We start from the raw sequence: 20,672 nt of genomic DNA, 5'->3' as shown, positions 1-20,672 counted from the left end.
GACATGATACACTGATTTTCTTTTCTTCTTCTTCTTTTTTTTAAATATATCTTTATTGATTTCAGAGAGAGGAAAGGAGAGGGAGAGAGAGATAGAAACACCAATGATGACAGTGTCATTGACTGGCTGCAGCCCACAACCTGGGCATGTGCCCTGGCCAGGAATCGAACCCTGATCGCCTGGATCCTAGGTCGACGCTCAACTACTGAGCCACGCCCGGCTGGGCAGACTGGTTTTCAAAAACAAAATTTTACCACCAAAGATTACCTGAAAAGTTGATTCATATATTAGACAACCAGTTTACATTCAAAAGATATGTAACTACTGAGTCACTGAAGAATTCCATTAGATTTTTGTTTGAAATGAACAATATGAGTAGTCCATTTTGACTGTGTGACCTCTTACTGCTGCACTCAGAATTTCCTTTCAACAGAGCAATGAATATTCCATCCATGATCTTCCCTCTCCTGGACACTCCTGCCACCACCTTCACCTTTCAATATGGTCTGCATTTTGAAGTGCTACATTCTGAAAGGAAGAATGTCCAGGATGAAAAATACTCTGTACTTCATGCCAGACTCTTATATTTCTTAAACTACTCGCTTCATACTCCCTTTCAAAACAAAATAACTTTACTCTCCAGTCTTACCCTGCTCTGACTCCTACATAAACTGACCCAGATTTCATGCTTCTAGAGAAGTGAAGAGCATGAAATAGAGAAAGCAAACCATTCTTCTGAATGCAACTTTGGCCTTATCCTTCAACTGCCCCAGCTGCCAAAGAACTATGGAAGTTGAAAATATCTCTCTGTGTTTGCAACACCTTGCATGAGAGTGATGAATTCAGACCTGGATGCTCCCTCTGTCTAGCTCAGCAATCTTCAGGTTCCATATAGGCCTCCTCCTTGACACACTGAGTTCTGAACAATAGAATCTCTAAGTTTTGGAGTCTGGTTTCCCCTTAGGGAGCATTATCTTAACTTTCTCACAGCACTACATTCTGATTTACCTCCTTAAAGGCACCTGATGTTCAGTGGAGTAAGTTTTAACGTTTGTTGTGAGACAACAAGAATGATAATACCTGGAATTGTTATTGGTCAGGATGTTACTGAACTCAAGGGGATTGCCACTTGGGGTGGTCTATTCAAGAATAAGATGTGGCTGTCATTGTTTTATTTATTTGTAATAGGTAAAGGAGACAGGGGATTCACATCCAAAGCTCTGCCTCTCTGAAGGTTAATTACATGTTGATTTCTTCTTTGCAGTTAGCTAAACTTATCCAGTTGCAATTCCAGTCAAGCTCATCAGTTTCAGCTGCATCTGCAAAATACCGCACTACATTTTAGCACTTAGCAAGAATAGCACTTCGTAAGAACTGCCCAGACCTTGAGACTCTTGTCCTATCTAACAAGGAGACAAGAAACATTAAGACAAAGACTCAAATAATGTTAGTGCCCAGTGTGTGTCATAAAAAATGACTGCTACTGGTCCCATCTAGGCAGAGAAGCCAGCTGCACAACAGAGGTGACTGGGGTCCATTTGGGGCCAACTGCAGTAGGATGCTGGGTGGTGGCGAAGCTCCCAAGGGGCAGTGGGCTCATCATCTCCACCCCTTCCCGTCTGTAATCAGTGGGGTGGTCCATTACAGAAATGACATAACGGAGGGTTATATGAAGGAGGAAAGAGGGAAGGAGCAAGGCATTGACTACAAATGTCTTAATATGAGCAAATGTGGCAGGAAAAAAAGTATTAAGACAAATGATCATGGAAATAATTGAATGCCAGCAGAATGGAACAAATTCTGTGTAACATTCTGTGATAGAGAGCAAATCTGCTCATATGCAGACTTAGACTGATCAAAATTCAATCTCTGATTTAGCTCAGGTTTCTGTAGCTAGATCAGGTACCAGAAGCGGCTTCCCAGCTATAACTCTAATGCAGTTGCCCTCAGGCCAAACCCAACAAGTCTGGGGAGTAACTGAGACAACATAAACATTGGTTATTTAGTTGCCACAAATACAAACTGTTCAGGTAGCAGCAATTGGAGAGACAGATGAATCTGCAGAATCAGAAGGTGTAATCAAATTTCATAAATGTAGAGGAATCATTTCATGAAGACCCTTTATAGAAAAGTACTGAATGAGCTTTCTTCCCATATGCCTCCTGTTTCCAAGATTGAAGAAGAAAAATCAGAGGAACAAGGAATGCCATCTAACCTCATTACCATGGCAATACCAACTAGCATATATCAGACTAGCAGGAGGTAATACAGTATGTATGTTGCAGTAAGATATGATACAGTGCTAGCTGTATTCTCCTCTAGTTATAGTAAAGCAACACAGGTTTTACATTCAATTGTCCTATTTAAAAATGTGTCATTAATACCTAACCTGTGTATTATAAAATGAAAAGTTTTTTTTGTTAAAGAGAAATTTTTACTGATAGCTGTCATATACTTTTGAAAAGTAAAAATTTTGTTACTGAATATAGAAGACAATTTGGGGTAAAAATAAGGGACAATTTTTCTGTTTATATGTTTATATTTGTGTCTTGTAAAAGTTTAAAACTTATTTTTTGTTATCTTTATGATGCATGCAAACATGATAAGACACAAATATCTGTATTTGATTCTTGTTGGGTTTTGTTACCAAAACTTATATATCATACTAATCTAAAGGAAGTGCATTTGTTTTCTAAATTATATTTTAAATGTAATTCTGTTTTCACTACTCTCTACTGAGTTCATTTGTGTTGCAGTTTTTTCCTAAAAGAAAGTGGGAAAATGCTTTTTTTACCATAGCAATCAGACAGATCATTTTTACTTAAAGTATTAGTCACTAAACAGAAGCAGCCACATTTGCTTTTTTAAATGACTTATATGAATTAATATTAAGATTCAGAGTGAGACAACAAGTACAGATGACACTTGGAATAAAGTTAGTGTTCAGTGTTTGATAACAAGCATATAGATCTGACTATGGAATAATTTTAGGTTCAAGCATGAAACAACACATTGGAGCAAAGTTAAGATTTTGTTTAAACCACAAGCACAAAGACAACTACCTGTTCCATGTGAGACAAAAACAGGAAATTTTCACCAGGAAAGGTTATGGTTCAGTGTGAGATACCATGCATGAAGGCTGACGAATCTCAGAGGGAAGGTAGGTGGGTCAGAAGAGATTAACTGAAGAATTTATACGCATATATACATAACCCATGGACTCAGACAATAGTGTGGAGAAGGCCTGGGGCAGGGGGTGGATGCCGGGTGGAGGGGATCAATGGCGGGGGAAGGGGAAAGGGGACATCTGTAATACTTTCAACGATAAAGATACACTTAAAAAAAAGACTGCTGGAATGAGGCTGTTCTCAGTATGAGAGACAATCCTGAACATGACTGTTGGAATGAGGGTAAGGTTCATGGGACAACACAAGCAATTTGATGGCTGCTCAAATAAGATTATGTTTCAGTTTAACACAACAAGCATAACGATGAATGCCAGAGTGAATTTATTCATCAGTGTGAGACAAAAAGCATCAAGCTGACTGCTGAATGAGGTTAGGTTTGGTGTGCAACAGGAAGAAAAGAAACCACTGGGGGAATAAGTTTAAAATTCAGTGTGACACAATAACCATAAATACGACTACTGGAATGAGGCAAAGGCTTAGAGTGTGACAACAAGCTAGAAGATCACTGTAGGAGTAGGATAATGTTCAGTGTGGCACAACAACCAAGAAAATGACTGACAGATTATGGTTAAAGATCAGAGTGAGACAGTAGTGTGACAATGACCACTGGAATAAGGTTAAAGTTTAGTGTGAGACAATAAGCATGATGATGACTGCTGGAATAAGATTAATGTTCAGTGTCAGATAATAACTATGATATGAGGATGACCACTGGAATAAGTTTGTTTCAGTGTATGACAACAAGCATGACGATGAATGCTGAAAAAGTCAATTATTAAGTGTGAGACAACAGGCACAAATCGACTACTGCAAATAATTACACTGCAGTGTGAGAACAAGAATGAAGATGACCACTGCAGTGAAGTTAAGAAATATGGTCTCTACTATGGAGCAAATCAGCAGTGCCCAGGAGTGACCCAGCCACTGGTGGTAGTCCCTGTTTCTTAGAGACCCAAGAAAGGGGTTTCAACACCATCTTTAATGATGGCACAGGGGACGAGAGAAGGGGGGCTGTCCTTTGCCAATCCCTCCACCTCACACTACATGGGGAGTCACTTACTTGTCTGGCTGGTCTTGACAATTAGTTCTGGTTCCACTCTCTTCATGTTACAAGCCCATGGGCTGACCAGTACTAGACTTTTCCCACCAACAGGTCTTAAAATAGATGACTGTTGTACATGCTATGCACATATGATTATCTCTACATGCTACATGCCCTAGAAGGCTGACACTTATAGACTGTATTACTTGGGCTCCCATACCCTCTGGCTGGTAGTTGGGTTTGACCAGTGGTAAGTGACTTCATGAAATCCAAGGTGGAAGGAGAGAGGCCAAGTTGTTTACTCCTTACTGCAACTCTGACTGGTCAGTCTGTCTCTGACAGTCACTGTGTCCCTCTACAACTGTACCTCCTGACGAGTGGCCCTTCCTCCATGAATCTTTACTGACAGAAATTAGATTAGTAGTTGCTTAGGTATAGAAGGCAAGAAAAGATGGGAGGAAAAAATTACAAAGGGGCATGAGGAGACTTGAGGGTGATGGATGTATTCACTTCATTGTACTGATGGTTTCAAGAGGGTATACCTATGTCAAACTTATTCAATTACACAATATAAATATGCTCCATGTATTGTATGCCAATTATTGTATGCTTCAATAAAGGTGCCTAAAAAATGAAATGAACATTGTCTCATCTCATGTTATACATACACAATTTTTTTAAGCTGGAGCAGGAAAGTTCTCTCTCTGTATGCAGACACTTCCTGCAGCTCCACTCTCCTACTCTCGGGCATTGTGAGCCAGAAGCCACCATTCTGACTTGTTAGAGGAAAACTAAAAATTATTTTGAAACAGACAACAAATCAAAATGTGAAACTAAAACCATAAGATTTCTAAAATAAAGCATAGGAGAAGATCTTGGTAACTTTGGGACAGGCACAGATTTCTAACCAGAAAGGAAATTATAATATAAGGAGGATGGGATTTCAGGAAGGAAGGCAAACTGATGGAGTGAGTAAAAGTCAGGGCAAATATAATAGAATAATCACCACATATGAGTTTTTAAAATCATGTTCTATGGTTAAAGCAAAAACTATAACATCATCTGATGTTGGTTCAATGTACATAGAAGAAATACTTGTTATTCATATAGGGTGGAGCAAAAGTAGGGAAAAGAGTTTATTCTTGTGTCATTATTTATTAATTATTGTATTATTTTCCCTATAAACAACTGTAAACCCACTTTTGCCCCACCCTGTATTTAAAAGGGAGGACAAAACGACCTAAATGGAAGTAAAATTTCTTTACTTCCCTCGAAGTGGTTACGTGCTGACACACCAGTAAACTGTGATATGTACATATGCATATTGCATTTTTTAAAATTATAAAATAAATAATGAAAATATAGAATAAAATAAAAATGATAAAAAGCTATACAAAGAGCTATATTCAGAAACATTATAACTAACTAAAAATGGAATTACTGCCTGGCCAGGTGTGGCTCAGTAGTTGAGCATCGACCTAGGATCCAGGCGATCGGGGTTCGATTCCCGGTCAGGGCACATGCCTGGGTTGTGGGCTCGATCCCCACTCGGGGACAGGCAGGAGGCAGACGATCAATGATTCTCTAATCATTGATGTTTCTATCTATCCCTCTCCTTTCCTCTCTCTGAAATCAATAAAGGTATATTTTTTTAAAAAAATGGAATTACTATTGGAAGGCAAGAAAAGGAAAACAGAGTAATGAGAAGCAGAATTAACAAACAGAAAATAATGGCTTTCTTATACTCTAACATATTAATAATTACTTTAAATGTAAAGGTTTAAGAATAGCAATTAAAACACAGAAATTGGCAGAGTAAATTTTTAAAAAACATCATCCATCTCTATGCTGCCTACAAGAACTTCACTTCAAATTTTTATGTGATTTTAAAGATTTATTCATTTTAAGAATAGTTTTCTTTTTTTATCCTCACCAGGGAATATGTTTTTGTTGATTTTACAGAGAGAGAAAAGGAGAGAGAGAGAGATCTATGTGAGAGAGGAATATCAATCCGTGACCCAGGATCAAACCCACAACCTAGGTATGTTCCCTGAGAATTGAACCCACAACCTTTCACTGTATGGGACAACACTCCAACCAACTGAGTCACACTGGTCAGGGCATCATTTTAAGCATAGTTTTATGCTTCTTTACAAAAACATTTTTTCCAAATACAAAATAAAATGACTTAATTTTATAATGAGCATAAATATTAGTGAACTTGGAAGCAAAAGAGCCTGGAATTGTAAAGGCTCTTTCAGGTCCTCTACTTTAATGGCTCCATCATGGAAAACTTAATTTAACAATATCCCTGACCAATAATTAAGTTCCAAGTGGTGCTAAGACACTGAAAATGACAGCAGCCTCATTGCTTCTCTAGGTTGTCCATTCCTTAAGTTGGCCTAGGACAGTTTCACCCGACTGGCCTAATTTCCAAACCACAGAATGGTACTGTGGTAGTTTAATCCCTCTCCAGCATAGTAGGCCTTCAAGTATTTGAAGGAGATCTCATATCTCTTTCTTAAGTCTTTGTTCTCTAAACTACAAATGTTTCAAACATTTATCACAAAGCATAGATCCAGTTCTTTCATCACTCACATCGCCTTCCTCTGGAATCACTCCAGAGGAATCCTCTTCTTAAAGCCATAAAACAAATCTAAAAATATCTAAAAGAATTGAAAGCATACAGAGTTTGATTTCTGACCACAAAGGGATCACACTAGAAATTAATAATAGAAAGATAACAATAAAATCCCCAGCCTGGCCAGAGTGGCTCAGTTGGTTGAGTGTCTCAACTGGTTGAGTGTCGTCCTATGCTCCAAAAGGTTCCTGGTTCAATTCCTGGTCAAGGCACATGCCTAGGTTGTAGGTTCTATACCTGGTCTGGGCACAGGTATGGAAGGCAGTCGATTGATGTTTTTCTCTCACATCAATATTTCTCTCTCTATCTCTATCTATCTCTCCCTTCCTCTCTCTAAGCATATCCTTGGGTGAGGATTAAAATAAAATCTCTGAACATGTGGAAAATAAACAACACACTTCTAATTAATTTATAGAATTTCTAAATAATAACAATGAGCATGTAGAAACTCAAACTAAAAGCACAATATCATGTATAATTGCTTTAAATAAAATGAGTACTTAGGAATACATTTATCAAACATATACAGGATCTGAATGCATAAAATTATATAAATTTTGATGAAAGAAATTGAAGATCTAAATAAAGAGACATAGTATGTTCATGGATTGGAAGACTAAACATAGAAATGATGTCAATTCTCCCCCAAATTGGTCTGTAAGTTTAATACTATTTCTAGCAAGGATTTTGTACCCATAGACAAACTTATTCCAAAATTAAGCAGACAAACACTAGTGCTGGGAGAGCTAAAGAAATGTTGAAAAACAAAAAGTGGGAGGAATCATTCTACCCAATATTAATATATACTATATAGCTACAGTAATCAACATAGAGTAGTACTGGAGAAAAGATAGACACATAAGTCAATGCAACATAATAGAAGACAGCAAAATAGTCCCACTGAAATATGCTCAAATATGACAAAGATGAAAAAGAAATTCACAGGAGAAAGGCTAGCCTTTACAACAAATTGTGCTCTAGCAACTGGACATTCATAGTCAAAAATTGAACCTGGACTGTAACCTCCAAGCCTTACATAAAAATTAACTCAAAATGGACCACAGACTTAAGTGGAAAATTGATCTTTAAAACTTTTAAAAGAGAACATAGGAGAAAATCTAAGGATTCATAAAAAAATTCTTACATATGATGCCAAAACCACAATCCATAAATAAATTGGACTTCATCAAAATTTAAAACTTTTGCTCTGAGAATGCCCTTGTTAGCAGAATGAAAAGACAAGCTACAGACTGGGAGGAAATTATTTGCAAATCACATATCTGACAAAGGATGCATAGCTAGAATATTAAAGAACTCACAAAACTTAATAAAAACAGTTCAATTAAAAAATGACAGGCCTGGCCGGGCATGGCTCAGCGGTCGAGCGTCGACCTAGGATACAGGCGATCGGGGTTCGATTCCCTGTCAGGGCACATGCCTGGGTTGCAGGCTCGATCAATGACTCTCTCATCATTGATGTTTCTCTCTCTCTCTCTCTCTCCCTCTCCTTTCCTCTCTCTGAAATCAATAAAGATATATATATATTTAAAAATGACAAAAGATATTTCACTGTAGAGGATATAGAGAAAGAAAATAAGCACAAAGATTCTCACCATCATTACCATTAGGGAAATACAAATTAAAACCACAACAAGGTATTGCTATATACCTGTCAGATGGTTAAAATAACAAAATAACACCAAATGCTAAGGAGGATGCAGAGAAACTGGATACCTTCACAAATTGCTGATGGGAATGTAAATGTTACAGCCACTCTGGAAAACAGTTTATGAGAGTTTTAAAAAAACAAAACATATAATCCATTTTATTCCTTTTCTATAATATTCTTGAAAAGCCAAAATTATGGTAATGGACAACAGAGTGGTGGTTGCCAGGCATTAAGAAAAGAGAATGGAAATGGGTGTGTTCAAAAAAGGGCAACATAAAGGATCCTTATGGTGATGGAACTATTCTGAATCTTGACTGTGGTGTCGGATTGAACCTACGCATGTGATAAAATTGCATAGAGCTCAATACACACACCTGCACACACACATGAGAACAAGTAAACTGGGGAAATCTGAACAAGATAGATTATGTCAATATTCTGATTTTGATATTGTACTGTAGTTTTGAAAGATACTATCACTGTGGATAATAGCATAAAATATACATGGGGTCTCTGTATTTTTTTTTCACAACCACAAGTAAATCTACAATTATGTCAAAATAAAAAGTTTAATTAAAAAATCAATTGCAGTTCTATATACTAACAATTTACAATGTAAAAACCAAAATTAAACACACACTACCTTGTACAGCCCCTGCAAAGAAAATGAAATACATATAACTCTAACAAAATATGTACAGGGTGGCTGAGTGAGAATAAAGAGGTATATATTTTTGTATCTTGATTGTAGTGGTGGTTACACAAATCCTGACATGGGAAAAAATTGGTAGAGCAATACATGTGTACACATAAATTAATGCAGGCTAGAAAATGGTAAATGCTGAATTAGGCTCTGGTCTAGTTAACAGTAATGTACCAATGTCAATTTCCAGGTTTTGATACTATACACATCTACAGAAAATGTCACCATTGGGGAAGCTTGGTGAAAGGCACAGGTCTTTTTTTGTACTATTTTTGCAACTTCCTGCCTATAATTATTTCAAAATAAAATATTAAAAATAAATGAGATGAGGCTAATAATAGGTTTCACAAATGATTGGCAGAAACAGGCTCTGCAAGTGAATGAGGCTGGATCCAGTGTGGAACAAAGGGTTTCTATGTGGCTCAAGTCTATATCCCTGTGGCCCTTTTATCAAATAATTAATATTTTCATTGTATTACACAAGTAAAACTTATATACATGTAGATATGCATACATATACACAGTAAAAAGTGTTAAGTCTTCCTTCCCACAGCCTTAAGCAGAGGTAAACAGTGTTGAGTAATTTTATATTTTTGCCCTGGTATTTTTTATGCATTCATACCCATGCATAGTGATGTTATTGATAAAATTATGATGCCACACAATAATCTAGTGTCTCTGAAACTTGTTTTTCCTTGACCATGTATGTATGACAATTGCTCAATATGAATGTGCTGAATTCCATAAATAGTTACAAGGATAGCATAGGGATATTCACTTGTGAGGAGTGAGCAGACATTTTGAGATGGCTTTAATACTGGGGCTAGTCCTCCTCCCGAAAACTCCGGTGAGGGCTTCCTAAATATACTTCTTGCAGATAGATTTTCAAAAGTCGTAACTATCATGATGCGTGAGGATAACTATCATGAAAATGTGATCAAGTTTGGGTTGGATTTAGTTTAGAATAAAGATGAGATGAAACCATGAAAGGGCTTTTAAGCCCACCAGTAAGAAAAAACACAAATGAAAACCTGAGAAGACCTTCTGCAGTATCCAAGGCAAAGAGAGACTAAGAGGAGTCCTTAGAAATCACTATGGGGTGAAAGGTAGGGGCAACGGGGCAATTTACGAATAAAGAAAAATACACATAACCAGCAAATGTACCAGAAAGGATATTTTGTGGATTTGGTGAAACTCCATAGTGCATTGGTACCAGATAACTGTGAATTAAAGAGAGGAAAGACAGGTTGGGTGGACAGATGTTCTGTGGAGAGAGGGGGAGAGGTGTGTGTGTGTGAATGGGCGGAGAGTTTTAGGTGGGCCTTCTGTACAGATTCAGTATACCAGTTCAGAGCTTCAGCCTTCCATTCGGTTCTAGGGCTTTCCACAAATCAATTCCTGGGGAGCATCGCCTTCTAATTAGCTCAGGCCCTCAGGCTCTGCTTTTAGAAGCCTAGGTATGTCAAATGGGCGGTCATGGGCAGGACTTGCCAAGGGGGCTGGTGCCACTAGTCTGGGCTACCTCGGCTGCTGCAGCTCTGTGGCTCTTGGCAGGAAAGGCGGAGAAGGTAGGGGCGGAGCTGCGCCCTAGGCCAACAGGCCCTGGAGCCAGCAAAGGGGCGGGGCTGTCTGAGGGCGGCAGCGGAGGGGCAGGGGCTGCCGCTGCCTCCGGAACCCTGCCAGGGGGAGACTGAGCTCCGAACCCCGCAGGAGGACGCCCCGGGCTGGCGGGTCGCTCCACTCCTCGCGTCCACCTGCCGCCCGCTGGAGCTCCTGCGGGTCGGCGTGGCGGGAGCCTGCAGGGCCCATGGCGGCGTCCGCAGCTCTGTCGGTGGCGGCGGCGGCGGCGGCCCTGTCGGGTCTGGCTGTACGACTGTCGCGCTCGGCCGCGGCCCGCGGCTCCTACAGCGCCTTCTGCAAAGGGCTCACGCGCACGCTGCTCACCTTCTTCGACCTGGCCTGGCGGCTGCGCATGAACTTCCCCTACTTCTACGTGGTGGCCTCGGTGATGTTCAACGTCCGCCTGCAGGTGCGGATCGAGTGAGCGCGCAGGAGGGTCCAGCGCCCGCCCCAGGCGGGACAGACAGCCGGGCCCCCAGGTGTCCCGGACGCAGCGCGGAAAGCAGGCGGGGCGGCCCGGGCCCCGGGACCCTACGGCTCCGCCAGAGGACGCCGGCCACTGAGCCACCGAGGCCACCGAGCCCCGGACCCAGCCGCGACCTGCGCGCACGTTCTGCGGCCGGGGCCGGGTTGCCCAGAAACGAGCCAAACGGGCCCTTCCCTTTGGGCTCGAGAAAATTATCTGAGTGCAGCCGACCTGTTGCCTCACATCGGCCGAAGGGGGGACCAGAAAGAAGAAATGCTGCTGCGGGGACTTGCTCTGACTGGCCCTGACCAAAAAGGTAGGCTGCCAGAGAAAGGCTGGACCTGAGGGCTGGAGGGAGGCGGTTGCCATGACATCTTAGGCGTCCAGGCCCCTTGGGGGTTTGGGGAAATGTGGAAGGGACCCGGGGAAGCCAGCCCAGAGAGCTCAGAGCCGAGCGCAGGCAGGCTGGGCAGCCACGGGCTCTTCGCAGTCCCTTGTCATGATTCTATGGGGGCTAGGGGGGACTGTGACTCAGGCATCACGCATCTGAGAGGTTCAGCCCGTCACCCATAGAGACAGGGTGTACCCTCCCGCCCACAGCCCCGTTCCCGCCCCCTTTCCCTGGAGGCCCAGGAGGTGTCACCTGAGCCTGAGGGAATGGAGGTGGATGGGCTGGGGTGGCCCACGGGAAAGCCCTAGAGGAGAAAAGATGCTGCCACACTTCCCCTCCACCTTCCTGGGTAGGCAGCCTGGAACCCCAGGTCTGTCCCCTTCTCAGCCCTCAGGCCCCTGGGCTCCCTGCAGCCCCCTGCATCCTGCTCCTGCTGTCCCTTTTGCTCCCCTCCTTCCTCTCTGAGGATGCATTTGGAGGAAGGGAAGAGGGGAAAGGTGCCTTCCTCCCTAGCCCTCCCCCAGTTTTGCTCTTCTGCCATCTGCAGCCCTCCCCATGCCACAGAGTGCCATCCTTTGGCTCAGACAACCTCCAGGAGCGCCCTGTGAACCCAAAGCGTCTGGGGAAACGTGCGTTTCCTTGAGCAGAGGGCAGCTCTCGGGCCGGGGTGGAGGAGCAGATGGAGAAGGGGCTTGTGGAGAAGGCAACACCTGGAGAAACGCGGACCTCCCTGGGTGGGAGGCAACTCTCAAGTCTCCATTTCTCTTGTTCAGGAACCAGTGTCTGTAGCCAGTGACTTGCCCCTTCTCTGGCCTCATCAAGAGTCAAATCTGTGCCCAAGGGGCCCCCTGCCCCTAGAGCTTCCTGGTAGCAGCTGAGTGCAGGGCCTGGCTGAGGAGGAGATGAAGGGCCTCCCAGGCAGAGGCCCCGAGGTGTGGGGCAGCCCCCTGGCCTGGTTCGGGCATGGGGAACGACAGGACCATGTCACCTGGGCGCTGAACTCTCCTAGCACGCCTTGAGGGTGTTCTATGCTCCCTACCTACGGACAAGGGAAACGGGTTATGGGAGAGGGGCTCAGGTGTGCCCTTGTCACACAGATAAGACGTGGAGGAGCTAAATCTTCCCTAAGGCCTGCACTCGCCCACCCATCCCCCAGTCTTCCAGAAGACCTGGCCCAGTGGGATGGGGCAGGGGATCACAAGGCTCCCAGGAGAGCTAGGGAGAGAGAGGGCCAGGGTGGGAATGTGAGGGACTGGCTTTCCTTGGAGTAGTATGGGTGGTCACGGGAAAGACCAGGGGGACAGCCAGAGCTGAGACGGGCACAAGAGACACGAGTCCTAGGATTCCCCTGGGTAGCTGAGGTCCTCACCCACAGAGCCAGGTCTTCCCAGCCCCACCCCAGGCTTAACCAAGGGCTCCTCAAAAACTGGACACAAACCTCTCAGTTTGGGTCAGGGAGGTGGTGGCGGCTCCTGGGGACATGATGTGACCAGGAGGGTAAAGGATAAACTGGGGGTGGGAGGGGACTGGGAACCATGCATGACCCCATCTCTCTGTCCCCAGGCTCAGCTCACCCATGCCCAGGATCACCCAGGAGACTCTCCTCCAGATGGGCTTGAATTGGTCCTGGAGGCCTGGGATGTGCTGCTGACGGGCGTACCAGCATGGCCGGGAGCAGCTCAGAGGGGATCCAGGAGAGACCCTGGCCTTCAACACCCGCCTCTGGTCCCACATCTGCTCTGACACTGGTTGCTGTGTGCCCAAGTACTCAGAGTTCCTGGGACTGAAAACCACACTAGTGGGGTCAGCCCCAGGGACTGAGTGGCCCAGTCTCACAATATCTGCCCTCCTCAGCTGTTCAGCTGGAGCCTGGGTCCTGGGTGAAGTACTCCTCCTGCCTCACCCCAGGGACTGGGGACTGAGGCTGGACCAAGGCTCCCACGTGCCCCCTGCAGTTTCCCACACACAGGGCCTGATGGCTTCCTGCTTTGTGCCAAGTCACCCGGGAGCCCCCGGTCCTGGCAGCCCCTCCTCCACTCCAACCCTCTCCACCCAGGACCACTTCTGGGAGCCTGCCAGCCTGCCGACTCCATCCGTACATCTCCGGGGACAGCCTCAGAGAAAGGAGAGCAACACGGGCTGTATAAGATGGGAGGAAGACCAGGGACCTCCTTGGGGATGGTACACTGATGTGCCCCTTTCAAGCCCAGGTCTCGCTCTCTGGGTGACTGGATCCCCAGCTCCAGCCTCCTCCAGGGCCAGCCACGGAGGAAGAAGGCCTGAGAATGGCATGAGGGAGGCTCCCCACTGAATGTGTGCTTGTGTCCCACAGAGAGAAATGTGTGCCTGAGCCTCAGGGGCCCCTGGCCTCATGGGCCCCTGGCCTCACAGACCTGCTCCCTTGCCAAGAAGCTCCTCCCCATCCAGAGGGGCACAGGAAGTCCTCTGTGGCTCTGGCTCTGGCTGTGTCTGCTCAAAGGGAACGGCTGGGGGAGGGGCCAGGGACTGGTCCTGAGCCTGTGCTCCTGCCTCTGCTTTTCTTACCATTTTGGCCTTGAGTAGTGCGAGCTGCTTCCGCTTTCCCACCTCCCCGCAACCCCACGGGGCCCTGGCTGCTAGACTGGCTCTCGATGCACTTTATTTATTTGCAGTCTGTTTTCCAGGCAGTGGAAATTCTGCAGAATCAGAGTCGCCAACCTGAATAGGATGACTTTCAATTTTGTGTGTGTGTGTGTGTTAACTCTGTACTGGTCAGAGAAATGTTCATGTTCCTGGTGTTGTCAAAACTTCTTGTCTACATTTAAAAAGAAGCCCTTAAGTTCAATAAAAGAAATAGAACTGGAGGCCTCCTGTTTCCGGTGTGGCGCAATAGCCTTGGAGGACAGAGGGGCCTTGGAGGACAGCGGGGCCAGTGCTGAGATCACCACTGATGCCCAGGCGCTGGGGGAGGGGAGCACCCTCAGAGGGCTGTACGTGGGAGGGCCTCTTCCGGAGATTCTGGAGACCCCACTCAACCTGGACCACTGCCCCCATGAGGAGAAGGCAGGAGCATAGGCCTAGCCCCACAGGTGACAACTGTCCCACTCACAACCTTTGTTTGAATAACCTAACACCTAAGTCTGGTCTTCATTTTAGAACCTGGTGTTGCAAAGCGCTTAATCCAGTCAAACCCCGAGGGTGGGCTGGGGGAGCGAGGTGAAATAAAAGTCTGTCTGCAGATCATTTTGTTTCACCAGAAGCGCCTCTGTAGCACCAGGTAGCCAGGTTCCCATCGCCTCCCTGCCAGCCAGGTGGGTGCAGAGTTTTGGAGAAGATAAACCACAGGGAGAGAAGCTTCTCTTCCCCCCACCTTAGACCCCAGCCGGCCCATCAGAGCTCCACTCCCAGCACCTCCCCAGAGAAGCCAGGCCAGGGTTTCTGAGGCATCTGCAGGGGTGAGGGTGGCAGGCAGGCAGACAGCTGAGTGCAGGAGGCCTGGGGAGGAGTGCAGCAGCCAGGATAGAGAAAAACAAGGCCCCAGGATCCAGAAGGGAGCCATCCTGAGGATGCAGGATTGTGGGCACAAGGAGGAACACAGCCTGGGTAGAGGCCCTGGGCGCACTCCTCACCTGTTGCCAGGAGCTCTCCCGGGGTCAAAGCACCCTGAGAGGACAGACCCTTTCAACATCTGCCACCACAGGAAGGAGGGGCCCAAGTCCCTGCCAGTGCCCTGAGCTTCCCTCCCCTTTGTCCAGATGGTCCTGTTCAGTCCCTGATGTCCTCACGCCCACTCCAGGGATCATGGAGCCCGGCACCACCAAGATGGGAGAGGATCAAGCCAGAGCTCCAAGGCCCCTTCCCGGCTAGGCGTGCCCTGTTTTGGTTAAGACCTGTGCCCTGAGTCCGGCCCCTCCACCAACTACTGTGTGGCCAGGCCTGGTGTGGTTGTGGGCATTCAAGGGGATGTTGTCTAGTCAACATTTGTCCTCAGGCCTTATCACTCTGAGGGCAGAAAACCAAATGAAGGGAACCGACATGTAATGAGGCCCTACAGAACTCCAGGCACTGCGATGGATGCTTTGCTGCCATCATTTCATCATAATTCCACAGCCATCTGTTGGAGGAGGTCATGGAGAGGATGTGACCGCCAGTTGACCCTTGAGCTGGACCTGAGCAATTAGAGACTCCTTACCCGCACCCCTGTCCTTGGAACGTACATTCTGCCACCTTTGCCACTTTGAATGGACAGGAGAGTCCGGGGCTTGGGTGGATGCAGGCCCAGCTCTGGTGGACACTAGGACTTCAGCACTTGGGGACTCCCTATGCACACAGGAGTTGGAGCCACCTCCCTATGCACACAGGAGTTGGAGCCACCTTCCAGCTTGCTCCCCCCCCCCCCCCCCCCCCCCGTCCACCTCCAACTGGACCAGGGGTGGCGGAGCCCCTCTGGGGAGGGTCACTGCATGGGGGATGAAGGGACTGAGAGGGGACCCGGAAGGGCCCTGGCTGCCTCAGGCACTGCCCCTCCTCGGAGTCCGCCCTCTCCCAGAAGAAGACCACACACAGCCTTGGTCAGAAGCTCGACCATGGCCTGGGCACTCACCACAGGAGACAAAGCACATGGCCCCTGTCTCAGCCGCTGCCTCTCTGACACCCTTAGGTGACAGAGGCCTCTCAGGGTCCCCTCCTCTTGCTTCAGTTGGCTGCTCAGCCTCTAGGGCTCCCTACCCCTCTGCCCCATGGGGACCTGCTGCTACCCCAGGAGCTAGCTCACCAGGACTGCAGGCTCCTTGCCCCTTAGTGCACCTCCTGCAGGGTCTGTCCCCATCAAGGCCAGGCCAATGGGGGTGCAGCAGGAGGGCAGGCTCCTGGGCCACTAATGGGCAGTGGGTAGAGCTGTCTTGGCTCCTCCCATCGTTGATGAAGGCACAAATCTGGACACAACAGTGCTGCCCCTACATAAATGCCTGCTCCCTCTGGACCCAACACTATAACATCCCACATTCCCAGCACTCCCAGCAGGCTGCCCCCAGCTCCTCCCAGGAAGAGGATCAGAATGGGCAAGCAGGACCAAAGCAGTAGAGAGAGAGCCCTGGGGGAACCGCAGTCACTCCACCGGACATTCCAGCTCTTACCGGGATGGAGAGCAGAGGTTGAGTCCCTCCAGCAGGGCGACCAGATTCTTAGGAAACACTGAGGTCAGGCCTCTGCAGCCCAGAGTCCTGCTTAAGTGCAGGTTTCGCAAACCCATGGGCTGATGTGCTACCACCCTAGCCCTGTCCCCAGGGGGCCTAACCTTCAAATACGCCCTTATTTTTGGTTGGCCAGGATGCACCAGGCTTTTCCTGGCATCTGGGTATTTGGCACACAGCCTCAGGACCACAGTGCTCATGGCCTGCACCTCCAAACGATGCCTCGGTACTGCTCTCCCTGGCTGCCTCCTGACTCTGACCACTTTTAGAGCAGGATCAAGGTCCACCTCCTCAGACTTCACCCCAGCATCTGCACCCATCCACCCTTCTATGAGCAGCTCCTGGCCCCACAAGAGCAAGCTGCCATCTTCTGTCCCTCCCTCATCTTCAGCCTTTGGTCTCAGCCAGGCCTCTTCTGCTGCCTGGCCCCTCCTCCTGCCTCCTGCTCTGCTCCCCCATTTCCACAACTCTGAGCTCAGGGCACACTCAGCATCCAGGCTCAGGTTCGGCCTGTGTCTTCAGGCCCAGTGCCTGGTGCCTCTGGCACCCTTCTTGGCACCCACCTTTGTCCTGGGCCTGAGGCTACCTCTGAGTCTGTGTACTGAACCTGGCTCACCTCCCTGTTCCCTGGGCCCAATTTCTCAGCCCACCATGGAAGCCCATTCTGGCCCCTTGGCTGACCTTCCCAACAACCCAGTCAGGAAAGGATGAAGAAAAAGTGTCTTCCCACAGAGGCCAACACAACGGGTCCCTCCCTCGCTGGCCAGAGAGCCCATGGGGGCCCGTGACTGAGCTGCCTGATGTCCCCAAACAGCAGGCCACCATGGCCCACAGTCTGCCCAAGGCAGTGAGACTACCAGCCAGAGCTTCCAAGGGCTGGCTGCCCACCCCCACCCCCAATCCCACACAGGCACACTGGGCTGGATTGGCTGCCTGCATGACAAGGGTAGATGCCCCTGCCTGCGCACCAGTCACTGTTGCCATCTCCAGGCTCTGTCCCACTTTGGCCACCTGCAGCTGGAACCATGCTGGACCTGGGGCCCTATCCCATTTCTGCAGAGCAGTCCCCAAGGCCACCCCAGTCCAGCCTTTCCCTTGCCCTGCCGCCAACCCTTTCTCGGAATCCTCCCTCTGTGACCACCAAGACAGCCCTCCCTCTCTCTGGCTTCCACGGAGTGCATCGGCAACAACCATTACTGCTCTTCCACTCAGAACACTCCCTTCCACAGAAATCAGGAGTCTCCCACATGAACACCACCTTCCCCCTGCTTCCCCACATACCAATTCATGCCACAGTCCCCAGGCAGGCGGCTCATTAAATGTTAAATGGGCTCCATGCTCCCAGGACAGGCCTTCAGGACACCCTACAGATGGGCTCACGGTGCCACCCACAGGGCCTCAGTGGAGGCAAAGACCCTTGGCCATTCACTTGGTAACCTGTCTTTCCTGGACACCACTCCATGCCCGACCCATGGTGGGCCCTGGGCACAGACCCCCAGTGGACCAGGGAGAGGATCCAACAGAGAACATCTGAGCGCAGAGCAGTTTTGAGGATTGCGTGAGGGCTCGGCCAGGAGGAAGGTACCCCTGAAAACCCAGGAAGTAATCTGGGGTGTGTGTTAACTCAGAACAACCAGACCGCCCAAGCCAGCAGAGCCAGAGGTGGGCTTCACAGTTCCCAGAGACGGACACCCAAAGACTGCTTTTAAAAATTGTGTTATGTTAAAAACAAAAAACAAGACAAAAATAACCAAAGTCAGAGCAAATGTGACAAGAGTCCCAGTGGGTGCACCTGCCACAACGGGAAGGTAATTCCACTGAAATCCCGAATGTGTTTTCAGTGCAATTTTTTTGGCAGGTCTTTGCTAAAGCCCTTTCCAGGTGATGCCCACATGCTTTTGAAAGCATGTTTTGTTCTGACGTGATGCAAAATCTCGCCCCAGACCCTGTGTAGTGTTTTCCACCCTCCACTTCCTACTTCCCTCAGTGGCAGGTTTTGACCCCCAGGAGGGCAGAGGGCAGAGTGCCGTCCTGCGAGTTCCAGCTCCACGGCTCACAGTTGTGGGGACATGGGCATGTCACGCCGACCCTCTGCACCTGTTTCCTCGTGTGCCCCCTCCCGCCCACAGGAGTGCAGGCCCCAGGGGAGCAATGTCACAGCTGGAGTCGATGTTTTGCAAAGAGCACACGCATTTCTCTTCTGGTCTAGTTTCTCATTTTCTATGGCCGCACCATCACAGCGAGTCTCCACATACATGCCCCGTGCGAGTCACTGCAGTTCGAGGATGCGCTGCTGAGCCAGCTTTTCCCCAATGTCAAATTTAATAAAAAGTCAGACCATATCGCCCTGAGAATCAAGTGAAATTGCTAAAGCACAGGCTCTACAACCTCACACTGACTCCACTCCGCCCACTCCCTTCCTGTGCTCCAGGACCTTCTTTCTCTCTCTCTTCTTGCCCCTTTACCAACACCTGCTGTGCACAGGTGACTCTGGCGCTGAGCTGTAGCCCGTGCAACCAACACCCACCTGGGCTCTCTGATGAAGTTCAAGGGAACAGCCAGTAGATGGCGACGCTCCACTAGCGCAGGCCAGACTGGGGCTGCAGGAAGGAGCATTTCGCCCAGCTCAGGCAGGCAGCTTCCTGTAATTGAGCAAACCGCAAGTATGAGGGGTACAGGTTTTCAAAAGTTATACGTGGTGTGAGCTCTCGAACAAATACGAACCTCTGAACTGATTACGTGCTTCTGATTTCTATGCACGTTACAGCAGTGATTGGCAGATACGACCAGGGAGCAGGGCCCCTCTGTAAGTCAGGGTCCTTTTGGAACACCAGTAATGCTGGGACATGGTCAGTCCCATCTTTAAACTCGGCGCAATGCTGTTTGAGCAGAGTTGGGAGGGGGAAACAGCTGGGGTGGAGCCCTGGCTCTCCAGGTCATGAGCAGGGTGACTATGGCCAGGTCCCTCACACTCTCTGAGCTTCACTTTCTTCACCTGCAAAATGATCAGTACTTGAGAGGTTCTGTGAGGAACCGGTGAAAGAGTGCACATGGCCCTATGAACACTGAGCACGCAGCCTGACTTGTGGGAGCGGTCAGTCAGGAGGACTGGTCTCTGCTAGCTACTAGCCTTATTCATCCTAGGAGCTGCTCAGTCTCAGGGACATCCAAAGGCAGCACTGCGTCACTGTGTCAGTGTCAAGGGCACGAACTTCGTCCTCAGATACAGCAGCTCTACCACCTGACAAGGACTGTGGGAACGCCGCTGGGCCTCTCTGAGCCCCAGCTTCCTGGCTGGTAAGACTAGCATGTGCAACACCCACCTCGCAGGCTGTCATGGGTTAAAAGACCACCCTGTGCCTGTGGAAGTGCCTGGCTCTTAGGAAGGGCTCCACAGGTGGCAGCTGCTGAGGAAGTCCACAAAACAGGAGCACTCCCCACCCCCCACCCCTGCCCCGCCACACACACGTGGAAACAACTCATTCCTTCCACCTTCTCTCAGCCTTGTTCCTCTATTTCTCACCTGCTCGCACTCAGTTGCACAGATCAGGTAGCAGATATCCACGGGGGGGAGGGGGGGGGACACAAAACCCAGAGGAAATTCTATCCGGCAACATTTTCCCCGATTTGGAAAAGACAGCCACTCCATGACTCTGGTGGTTGTACTACAGCTTAAATCCTCGGTGAGCCTCCCTGAAGCTCACAGCCTTCCTCTGCTGGCCCCCAGCTCTGCTGGAAACACTCAAGAGTCCTAGTATGCCTGAACCTTTGACCCTTCACG

At 48.0% G+C, this 20,672-nt stretch overlaps 1 protein-coding gene and 1 pseudogene across 1 annotated transcript; both read left to right on the top strand.

The window, feature by feature from the left end:
- The first annotated feature begins 1,757 nt into the window (after window positions 1-1,757).
- LOC148090392 (cAMP-responsive element modulator-like) lies at window positions 1,758-2,079 on the top strand (annotated as a pseudogene).
- Window positions 2,080-10,914: 8,835 nt separating this feature from the next.
- LOC107545994 (small integral membrane protein 10-like protein 2A) lies at window positions 10,915-11,428 on the top strand. Its single transcript, XM_016224244.2, has one exon. It carries the CDS (start codon window positions 11,051-11,053, stop codon window positions 11,285-11,287), a length of 237 nt encoding a protein of 78 aa, XP_016079730.1. The 5' UTR covers window positions 10,915-11,050; the 3' UTR covers window positions 11,288-11,428.
- Window positions 11,429-20,672: the final 9,244 nt, after the last annotated feature.

This window comes from Miniopterus natalensis, chromosome X, assembly GCF_054644295.1.
Source record: "Miniopterus natalensis isolate mMinNat1 chromosome X, mMinNat1.hap1, whole genome shotgun sequence".
Classification (NCBI taxonomy): Eukaryota; Metazoa; Chordata; class Mammalia; order Chiroptera; family Miniopteridae; genus Miniopterus; species Miniopterus natalensis.
This window is presented reverse-complemented; position numbering and strand designations above follow the sequence as displayed.

Bases quoted from the DNA above. Each gene is read 5' to 3' on its own strand.
- LOC107545994 (XM_016224244.2), top strand. From the start codon at position 11,051: ATGGCGGCGTCCGCAGCTCTGTCGGTGGCGGCGGCGGCGGCGGCCCTG.